The following is a 12,016-nucleotide window of genomic DNA, read 5'->3' on the forward strand; positions in this document are numbered from 1 at the left end:
TTTTTCCATTATAGATGTAACAAATCTAAAATTTGCATGTACTTTAATATGGACCATAAAAGGCTTTTAAAATGAGACCTTGCATTGGTGTTTAAACCACCAAATCTATACATTTGAGCTATCAATATGGTTAAAAGCTTTTCTTTTCATGATAATGTTGACATTTGCATGGAATTGCCCATATGTAGATCAAGATTAAAGTGACAAATATTACCTTTAACTAAAGAGGTGCAATCTTCACAAACCCTAGATTATTTGTACTACTGTACCATTCACATCCAGACTTTGACAGTTTGTGCAGTATTTTATCTTTGCAGTTCAGTGACTACTACACCTAACACAGGCCATCACTGAGTTTTAGCTGCAGAGTTTAAGCAGGTCTTCAGGTCGTATCTCATCTGAGCCGCTGTATATCACTGAACTGGAGTTGTAAGTGTTTAAGTCTTTAAAGAGTAGACTGTGGGCCAGGGACACAGCGGCCTGATGCTGGATGACAAATGAGCCGCCCCATCGACTGTCTGGCAGGCAACATCTGTCCGCCGAGCAGCCGAGTTATGAGAGCGAATAATCCCTCTGTCAGCTACACTCAGACAGAGCCATCTATTAACTCACACACACGCACTTTCACATACCCATATATTAACACACAAGCAGCTGTGACGCTGGACGTGAAGGCGGGCCGGATGCAGCCAGACAGACCTATGAAAACATCTGGAAAGGTACCCATGTTTTTCCTAAATATTGAAGTATTCACTGACAAAAATTCTTGTACTTTGTTTTTTTTGCCATGGTAATACTATGCTTTTTGTAAATGCTGCCATTTGTACAGCATTTATTGGCTCATTGACAATAAGGTTAAGTCTAATATAAATGAATTGAATGCTTTATAGACAATCGTAGACCCTGGAGAACTATATAAATGCTACAATATATTTATATGGTCATTATTTAGTACATATCAAGGTATTCACTCTTTTGTAAAGGTCCACTACAATGAAAAGTAAGCATATACATAACTGTCCTATCCTGATAAAAGTATAAGTTTCCCCCATTTATATAAATGATTATTATTCCATTTTAGTCCTGCCTGCAGTGTTTTATTGTTTAATGCAGCCGTTGTTCAGCGGATATGAGCGAGGACCTCACATCTTTTTTATTTCCGTTTCTTCTGCTGTACTTGTGCTTCCTTTCTTCTCAATGGCTCATAATCTCTTTTAAGCTTGACTGAAGTCTCAAACTGACATAAAAAAGCAGTGCAGGTCGAAGGACAGACATACTACTTAAAAACACATCTTCTGCCTCTTTCATCAGAAACTAACACTAAGAACAAAGCATGAGGCGTATAAACCAACCCCTGTTAAACAAAGTTGTCTTTTTTCTGCAATAATCTGTCATTTTGGGCTGCACTAAGTCACTCGGTGCTTTGATAGATATTCAGACAGACCATCCTCTCTGAAGAACAGATCAAAGGAAAATAACCGAATGCAAAATATAATGCGCGCCTGCAGCCACGCGCTCACATTGATGCTGCAGTGCTGTAGAGAGCTGCTTATACATAACAAAGTGAAGCAGCGTTGCTGATGGCGCTCTTATTGTGCTTGCTAAATTCTGCTGTGGTATTCGCCCTCGCTGGCTGTTTGTGAGCGTGCTCAGACAGGATGTAAACACCGTAGGTTTATACTAATCTAACTGCAGAGGCACGAAAATCTAACTGCAAACAGTCACGCTGGCAGTCATGTTGCTCACAACATCAATCCGATACAGTGTAGATGACAAGCTATAAACAAAAAGAGAAACCTGCCAAAAACATGTCCGGACAAGTTTTGATTGTGAAAATAAAATGAACACAATATCCAGGGCTCCAGACTAACTTTTTTTCACTAGGAGCACAGTGGCCCCCAAATGAAAATTTTAGGGGCGCAACCAGAAAACTTAGGGGCACACACTGTTAATCAACATGCTATCCAAATATTCACATTTCTACTGATTTCCACTGTATTACTAATAAAAACTTTAATGATAGATACAGAAAGTACAATGTGCCGTTTTCAAATTCAGTGTCATATCACAAAAAAAGGTCAAATTTACTGGTCGCACACGTGCAACTGGATGTTAAAATTTAGTGGCACACTCTTAAATTTTGGTGGCAAAATGCCCCCATTTGGTGGCAGTCTGGAGCCCTAATATCAAAAATATATTTTGATTAAAGAATATATTTTTTGATTCATCATGAAATTGTTACATAACTTTTACAATATGTGACCCTACCAGGTTAAAGTCTAATTGTGTTACGATATAGGAGCATCAAAGTTGTTACTCACCGATTTCACATTAACTTCAAAGCTTACGTGTATAATACAATTTGGTGTAACTGGTTACCAGACATGCAGAACCAAAAATGATGATAGACATTAGGGATGTGAAGATTCCCCGATTCGCTCGGTGCATCGGCATAAAAATGTTACAATGCAATGCATCGGTTTAAAAAATTAGCATTTGCATCGCGATCAGTGTTTCCCATACATAGGCTCTACTTGGGCGATGCGCCCAGGTAAATTGCGACCCGCCCAGGAAAAAAAATCATTTTACGAATTTCCGTATTTTCTGAACTCGACTGCATGACCCGTGTTTTGTTGAGAGAGAGAGAGAGAGAGAGAGAGAGAGAGAGAGAGAGAGAGAGAGAGAGAGAGAGAGAGAGAGAGAGAGAGAGAGAGAGAGAGAGAGAGAGAGAGAGAGAGAGAGAGAGAGAGAGAGAGAGAGAGAGAGAGAGAGAGAGAGAGAGAGAGAGGAAGAGAGAGAGAGAGAGAGAGAGAGAGAGAGAGGTGGAAGTCGGGTGACTGTGAAGATGATGCATGCGTCATAAACTCATCATCCACCGCGGCAAACTGGATCAACTGCAGCACATACTGAGCAGCCAGGGAACTACACTGCGACCAAAATGGTTGCATATGCTTATGTGCATATGTGTTTATAGCATCCAAGTTGGCTTCATTTTGCGTGCAAGCACATTGTGTCTCTCCCGTTGAGTGTCCGTTCACGTGCTCTCTGTTTCTCAATGAATTGGGTGCGACGCGAAGCAACCTCAGTGTCACATTGTATCCTTTCATGTTTCTGAACTTGAGCAGAGTTTTACCATTAGAGGTCTTTCTTCACTGAGGTCGCGGGAACCGTACGGTTACGGGTTTATATTTTAAATGGTCAGTAGGGTCTGGGTCGGTCCTAGTTCATTACTTCGGGTCCCACGTCTGATTAATATTGTGTGTAAAACCAGAGTTGATCGGAGAACGGCCGCGAGCGCTACCTCGCTAAAGCACGAGTGCTGTTTCAGCGTGCCTTCGGTGTCTATGGCGATAACAACTGGCTCTTGTCACGACCACGCGCCGCTTCATTTTCTTTATCCCATTTTTAATAATCTTACTATTAATAGACCATATCTTTACTAAAATCTAAACAGTTGCACAGAGATTGTAGCAAAAAGCAGTGCTAATACTGAACGAGCAAAGCTCTAGCTGACTCAGGATATAAAAAACGCTAAGCTGTAATGTAAAGTCTGTCATCGGGACAGCAAGTAGACTTTTAAATCTGAAATAAATAGTGGATTAAGCTTTTTTAATCGGCAAAAGAGAAATAGAAAGCAGAAACAGTAAAAGTGCCTATCTAATAGAAATTATTAACTAGGGATGGGCACGAGTACTCGATTGCTCGAGTACTCGAACGTGGCATCGATGATCGATCACGAAAACGATGATCATGTGGGTTTATTTATTTATTTATTGTGGATATGGCGGCATTTGGATGTCTGGTTAGCATTACAAGCGCTTGTGGTAGTAAAGACTGGGTCTGGAGATGCGTGTTTGACGTCGTGTCAAGCTACGCAGACCGACGTATGACATCAGTAACATTACCATGCGTGATTCAAAAACAAACATAATTCCGCGCGACCGCACCGCAGGAACCCGCCGATCCGCGCAATGCGCGGCAGCCCGCCGATCCCGTGAAGCCAGCCACAACTCACATCACTGAGGCACTATGGTTTAAGAGGATGTCGTGATTTTCGAAATACAGTCAGTCAGGTGCAAAATGTACAGCGCCGTCAAAAGTTCAATGGATTATCATCTCATATTTAAACATCAAATGTCAAGAGATACCAGAGAGCCATACGAGCATTACCATTACATCTTGACTGAGGTAAGAGGACGACACGACACAGCTAAACGCGCATGATAGCAAAACACTTAAAGCTGCTTAATGTTATGAAGCTTGAACTTTGACTGGACGTGTTTAAAGCAACACTATGTAGTTTCCATGTAAAAATGACTTACAGCTCCCCCATGTGGTTGAAAAGCGCAACAGTGCCTGGTATCAGACACTCTTCTGCAGGCAGGGGGAGGGGCGGGGCTGTGTGCTCTACCCTCCACCGCCACTTTCAGAGTGTGCTTGTAGCAGCTAGGAGGCTGCTCAGGTTGCAGCAACAGTACAATTTGTCCAGTTAAAAGTTGTTCTATCACTGAAATAATTTTAGAGACATTATTTAAAGGTAAAAAAACTACATAGTGTTGCTTTAAATGTGCGCTGTTTTTGATGCACATCCACAAAGGGAGTTAAACTTTCTTTTTTTTTAGATAACTTAGTTGAAACCTTAGTTGAAGTCTTGCATTTTATGCAGATAGATGCACGTTGTACATTTATGTTGTATAAAGGCTTAATATTATGCAGAGTGCATCAAATAGAAAGGGCTTCGGTTTGTGTTTATTAACCCTTTAGTTTCACTTCATCACGCAGCTTTTCCTGTTAGAGGTTTCTGTTAAAAACATTTGATTAATTAGGAATCTATTATGTGTTCATTGTTCTGTCGTAGTTTCTTCAAAATTACGTTTTATTTGAGTGTTTTAATCAAAATATTTTCATTTTCACCATGACGTGTACGCCCCCCGCCCCTTTGATTGCCCCGCCCCCAGTTAATCGAGTACTCGTTCTTCAGACCTATGGATTAATCGAAATGAAAAAATGACATAAATGCACATCCCTATTATTAACATTATAACATCAGTCACATTTATAATCTATAGACCTGCACTGTCTATTAATAGGCTATAGTATACATAGTATTGTATATATTGAGTTTGATAAAAGGGGTCAACAAATTGCTTCATATCAGTGCAAAAACATTAAGTGTTTTCATTGTGCTTTGACAAACAGTGTCAGCTTTGTTTATGGCAAAGAAAGTTTGGGGTGGTTAGATTAATAAACTATAATGTGAAATTAATATTAATGTTCAATAAATCAAAGTTTTGTGTTGTGTCACACATTATTAGTTCTTTGTCACATGTATAGTAGACCATTTTTTGTCGGTGGATAATGATTGCCCTTTTCACCAGCTACCACCACAAGTAAATTTCAGATCTGTGGGAAACACTGGCGATGCATTGTTCCAACATATTGAATCGGTAAAAAACTGATTTATTTACGTATAAATAAAATAACAACACAAAATGTGTTTAAACAACAAAAAATGTGTTGTTTTAATAATAACACAGATGTATCTAGTAAGGGACAACTCATTATATGTATTGTGATTAAGACACAAAATCTGTTGTTTTAACACAACTGTTTTAAGAGTGTACCATATTAAATTGCAAAGCATTACCTTTTTTCATTGCATCAGACCGCACTGCATCGTAAAGGGGTGAATCGCATCGTATCGCATCGGTAGCTGCTTCATATGTATCTTTAATGTATCGCATCGTAGGCTACTATGCATCGAGATGCGTATTGCATCTGACTCCGTTATGGAGATGCACATCCCTAGTAGACATCACTGATGGAAAAGATCAGTCAAATTCAAACTCGTCTTTCTGTATTTTACAGAAGAAAGGGTGCGTGTATGAATTACTGTAATTATGAGATAACAATAATGTAAATACAACTTGCAAACTCAAAAGAGCTTCGACCTGTACCACCTGACCGCTGCAATGTCATCAGAAACACAGAAAATGGCTGCAACTGCAGAAGTAAAATGTAGTTATGTAGTTTTAATAATTTGTCCATTTAAAAGAGTACAGATGTGGCCTTGAAGAATGCACAAGCATCTGGCAATTCATCTGTATTGTACCTTTTTTTTACCTACAGTTTTTTACAGTTTGTAACATTGCTGTTTAAGCATAAAGAACATTTGCAAAGTTTAATGCAATGCTCAAAGTTGAATGCAACAGGAGATTAGTTAGAAATTATTTAGAAATTAGTGACATCACAAACCCCTACATTTACACAAACCCTGCTCAATCCTCTTCACTAGTATTCCATGGGTCTGATTCAGGCAATAAAGGAAATATTGATGCCACTGTTTACAATACACCGGCACATGCAACTATCTGTCAAGATAAGAAGGGGCTTGACGTGGCCAGACAACGTGAGGTAGGTGGTCAGCGAATCGCAACACACTGGGCCAGCTAACCAATCTGAGCATATTGCCTATTTCTGAGGGAGGAGCTACATAGAACCAGGAGTTCAACAGCCTGTTTTTAGAAGTATAGAATCATAACAGTGTTTCCCACACATTGACTTTACTTTGGCGAGCCACCCAGGTATATTAACAACTGTCCAAGTTTTTCAACCACCTTGTTAACTAATTAACTATGCTTTGCTTTAATATTTACTAAAACTTTATTGTGATGATTCCTCAACAGACATTTTACTGACTTTGCAATTAGAAAGATCAGCTTATTCTACTAACCTTAACCCATTCCCTACCCCTAACAGTCTATTAATACTATGATAAAGAGTTAGTTGATATGTAGTTGCAAACTTACTAGTAAAAAAGTAAAATGTTTAAAGTGGACTATCAAAATAAACTGTTACCTTCATTTTAAAGTGTACCTTATAATTTTAGCTTCAGATGGACATACAAACAGACACAGAAGCGCTGTGGCCATACCACCTTCTGATGATAGATGACACACAAGACATTTTGTCAATACTAATCTGCCACGTACAAAAGACCTGTACATTTTCTCAACCACCCAGTGGCCTGGTGGCAATTATTTTTCAGCAAATGGAAATGTAGTCGAAGTCAGACCACTAGCTGAACACAGGCGTGCACCTGTGGCGGTGAAATCTGAGGATCTGAAGCCACTCTGAATAAATATATAGTGGGCACAAAGTATAACTTAGACCATTTTCATGATGGTACTGGTTGGGTAATGCTTGTTTAATTAGTTAAGAAGTCTAAGGAGGACACACCAAGCAGCAAACACCTACAACAAATCAATACCAGCAGGCTGTCTGTGCGCTCAGTAATTCATCCCAAACATAGCTATTTTTCCAGTTCTGACAAATGTAATGTAAAAATGCTCACTTGCATATAAATTCAGTTTACTGGAACATAACAGGACATAAATCTAACATACACATTCTGTAAGCTGTATGTGTAAAACAAAAAACAATTTCTTAAAGAAAAAAATCTGAATTAAAAAATTATCTTTTTCTCTACCGACGAACACAAGCCATTTATGAATAATTTAAAATCCATGCTCGTGTCAATGAAAAAAGCGTGACATAATTGTATTGAGATTGTGGTATTGTGCAGCTATTCACTCCTCTCTCTGATGTCCTTCATTAAGAGTCAAACATTTCACAGTGACAGGTTCTGATCTATCCACGCCCCCTCGTAATCTCTCCGTCTGAGAGCGGCTGATGGTGGGAGCGCCGCCCCGGACAGATGACATGTTAACAGAATCATTTCACGCGCCACTACACACGCGAACACTGATATATTCAGCCGCTGCCATGCTAAAGGTCTCGCGCATCTGATTTATGTGCCCGGGCCCAAATATCTAATTTCATCTATAAAAGGTATACAGAAGAGAGAGCTAGAGGCAGATAAAGACAGGTGGGTGAAAAAGATGATGCACATCATTTTAAAGCATGTCATGGTGGTGTAGATACTATACACGATTGCTGCATTCAAGCATAAACTATATGACAAATTGGCCCGCGAAGGCAAAAACACAGTATTCTAACGCTATCATTACTCATATCCAGCTCTCATAATCTAAACTTCAAGCATTACAGAACAGCTACAACACCTGCATAAACAAACAGATCTTAAAATTCACTGCATATAAGACCCTCCTTTAGATTGAATACTCAGAAAAACTTTGAATTTAGGGGCATTTCTCTCTCCAGAAACTATGTGTGTACATTTTTGTTTATGACAAGATCTTAAAGGTGCTCTAAGCGAATTCACGCGTTTTAGACCATAAAAATTTTTTTGTTACATACAGCAAACATCTCCTCACTATCTGCTTGCTGCCTGTCCGCTGATCAAACTGTAAAAAATATGCAATCTCTGTAGACAGCCTAGGATCCACAAACTGCAGTAAAACACAGTGGCCCAACCTAGCATCACGAAACATAACGAAGTGTTTGAGCCAATAAACGACAAGAAGGATTTGGGGGTGGGGGTTGGGCGCGTTCATGAAAGCACAGAATGGAGGGGAAGGAGTTAGCTACGCTCCGTTTGTTTGAAAACACTTCAAACATCAACAAAAAGTGACGTCTCACAGATTCGCTTAGAGCGCCTTTAAGGAGCATGTGATCTCTGTGCGTCCCGTAACTCTGTCTGACGCACCCACCGCTAGCCTAGCTAAGCACAAAGACTGGAAGTAAATGGCTCCAGCTAGCATACTGCTCCCAATAAGTGACAAAATAACGTCAATATTTTCATATTTATGTTGTGATTTTTATAGTCACAGCGTGTATAAATAACAAGGTCATATGTCTCAGAAGGCGAAGCACTGCTACTTGGGCAGTATGCTAGCTGGAGCCATTTACTTCCAGTCTTTGTGCTAAGCTACAGCATGCCCCTTACAGCATTGTTTCTGCCTCTTGTTCACACACAATGCTTTCCGTGAATGTTATGGCAATGGTACTAGGTGTTTGTGTTCACACAGAAACCTGCCTGCCAATTTTCAGTAAATTCTGCAGACTTTGAGGGGAGACACAGACACAGTTATTTGTCACACAGAGAAGTTTTCACAAAGTTAACAGCTGAGCTCAGTAAAGATTTAAAGACAAATGTTACACTAATGCTTCTAACTGCCGAATAATCTTTTTGTGCTTTATCCTTGAAACTAGAATCGCAATATAATTTGCCTTTAGCTGGCATTTATGAAATATATTCTTATCTTAAAAACAAGTAGTCATTTTTTGTGGAAGTATATACACTCACCTAAAGGATTATTTAGGAACACCAGTTCAAACAGAATGAGAACATGGATCCATCATGCCTTGTTACCCCTGTGCAGGCTGGTGGTGGTGCTGCAATGGTGTTGGGGATGTTTTCTTGGCACACTTTATAATTAGTGCCAATTTGGCATCGTTTAAATGCCACAACCTAACTGGGCATTGTTTCTGACCATGTCCATCCCTTTATCACCACCATGTACCCATCCTCTAATGGCTACTTCCAGCAGGATAATGCACCATGTCACAAAGCTCGAATCATTTCAAATTGGTTTCTTGAACATGACAAGGAGTTCACTGTACTAAAATGGCCCCGACAGTCACCAGATCTCAACCCAATAGAGCATCTTTGGGATGTGGTGGAACGGGAACTTGGTGCCCTGGATGTGCATCCCACAAATCTTTATCAACTGCAAGATGCTATCCTATCAATATGAGCCAACATTTCTAAAGAATGCTTTCAGCACCTTGTTGAATCAATGCCACGTAGAATTAAGGCAGTTCTAAAGGTTCCAACACAGTATTAGTATGGTGTTCCTAATAATCCTTTAGGTGAGTGTTTACTTATACACACACACACACACACACAGCTATGAGATTAATGTAACTGCACAACTTAGATTAGAATACATTTAAAAACAATGCATATTAACAAGCTGAGAAAGTTTATGATTTATTAGGTTGCTGTTTCATGCATTAATGAAAAATGAATTATCAAACTGCAAATAAATATAAAGAAAGCTACCACACAACACTGAAACCGTCACTTCTGCTATATCAAGTCTGACTTAACAGTACAATAAATCTTTTTTTTTTTGCATCTGCACGCTGTTCTTTAGTATATACTCATTGAATGTGTGGCACGCTCTAACCAGATTCTTTAATTCGCACCAAAAACTCATTTAAAACACCACTGATTGGTCATTAATATCAGTTTTGGTATCAGTTGGATATTTTTTGCATGTTTAGTAGTTTTATGGGAGTTTTTAAAAAAAGTTCCTGTTAAAATTTAACTTAAAAGACAATAATGGGTTTATATGGCTCATATTATGCTAAATCCACTTTTACAAGGTGTTTGGACATAAATGTGTGTTGGCAGTGTGTGAACACAACCACCCTACAATGAAAAACAATTCTCCCTCTCATTCTTATTTAAACCCCATTAAACCAAAACAGTCTCATTAGGCATGCAGTTTTGATTTTCTTGTTAATGTGATGTCACACTAACAAAGCCCTGCCCACAGCCATTGACTGACTGGCTAACTTTAACCAATAGCTTTTCTACATGTGTTTGTTAGCACATCGTAACACTACTTCGGCTAAAGAAGCTATTGTCTATGACTGTATTCACGGGAATCAGATCTATTTTTAACCAAAAGCTGTAGCTCATTTGCATTTAAAGGTGCACACATGAAAACAGCCCTTTTTGCTTCCGCCCAAATAGAAGCATTTTGGACAAGCTATAACAACATGAGAGCTATCATCTAAATGACAATAGAAGAAATGAATAATAAATGTAAATTTCAATAACACAACATAACCACAATGGGGTTAAATGGTGTGATCATGAAGATGATGGAAGATCAGATCAGAAATGTTAATCAGAAATTGGAGTCAAAAAGATTTTCTGATTCTGATAAAAAGTGATCTACATAAAGAGATGATCTAAATGAGGCTAAACTGGGATTATATGTAACTATTCATCATAAAAGCAATGTGTCAGTATGCCAGTTGACACTGTTTTAAGCACTTTCTTGTTATGACCACATGTTTTGATGTTTTTGCTTTTTTCAAATCAAAGAGTTTGTGAATGTATGTATATGTATAAGCATGTAACATTCATTTTCATCAAAGTGCACTGAAAGTGGTTTTATCAACTCTCTCTCTCCTATTCTTCCCAAACATCATCTTTCCATCCCTATGTCCCTCTATTTCTGTATTTCCTCTTAGCCTTGCCTTGTTTGTCCTGAGCCCAGCTCTTTGTGGTATGGTGTGTATATATCTCCCTCTGCTGTCTTACCGTGGTATTTTGAAGAGTGCTTTGACCGGGTGCATCTCTGCCAGGGGTGGATCTCCATCTGCCAGCTCTATGGCAGTGATTCCTAGAGACCAGACATCACAGCGGGCATCGTATGAATAATCAAACTGTTGTTCACACGCGATCACCTGCACACAGAGAAACACAATGATATCAAGCCAACTATCAATCTAAACCACGAGAAAAAAATTACAAATAAGATCTCTTGATTTTCAAAGGGAAATAAGAGTAAGTGAAGAGATTATCTGATTGTCATATGTTTCTCCTGGAATCAAGTTTCTCCAGCTGTCAAAGTTTCTTTTAGTGTTTCAAAAAAAGATCTAAAACTGTTGCCAAGATAAGTGCAATCAAACATGTTTAATATGGACTCAAACATGTTAAATTCTCCTTTGTGAATGTGAAACACTCAGTTATGCTATAATATTGTGTAATATTATTATATATCTTTATAACTATTTTTACATTTATAAGAACTTTTAGAGCGACAGTCTAAAAGTAAGTTTAATACTTTCCAGAGTTATGAAATATCAACCTCTGAAGCTAACATTTCTCTTTACACATCATGCTGACATAACTTAATGATGTCCTGTTAGTTCTTCAGTAACATTGTGATCAGTCATCATGCAGCCAAATGTTTAATAAAGTCTGTATTTTAATTGGCCCTCAGGGGCCTCCCCCACTGGACCTACACCTCACTTAATTTCACACTTGCTAAGGTCCAACAATAACCTTCAC

General features: G+C 38.8%; 1 protein-coding gene across 1 annotated transcript in view; it reads right to left on the reverse strand.

The window, feature by feature from the left end:
* myo3b (myosin IIIB) overlaps nucleotides 1-12,016 on the reverse strand; it is a 146,416-nt gene that overhangs the window by 107,965 nt on the left and 26,435 nt on the right. The window contains exon 10 of the mRNA XM_073811996.1: nucleotides 11,264-11,409. Within this exon, the coding sequence (XP_073668097.1) occupies nucleotides 11,264-11,409 (146 nt within the window). The remainder of the gene's footprint in view (nucleotides 1-11,263; nucleotides 11,410-12,016) is intronic.

This window comes from Paramisgurnus dabryanus, chromosome 15 (assembly GCF_030506205.2).
Source record: "Paramisgurnus dabryanus chromosome 15, PD_genome_1.1, whole genome shotgun sequence".
Taxonomy (NCBI): domain Eukaryota; kingdom Metazoa; phylum Chordata; class Actinopteri; order Cypriniformes; family Cobitidae; genus Paramisgurnus; species Paramisgurnus dabryanus.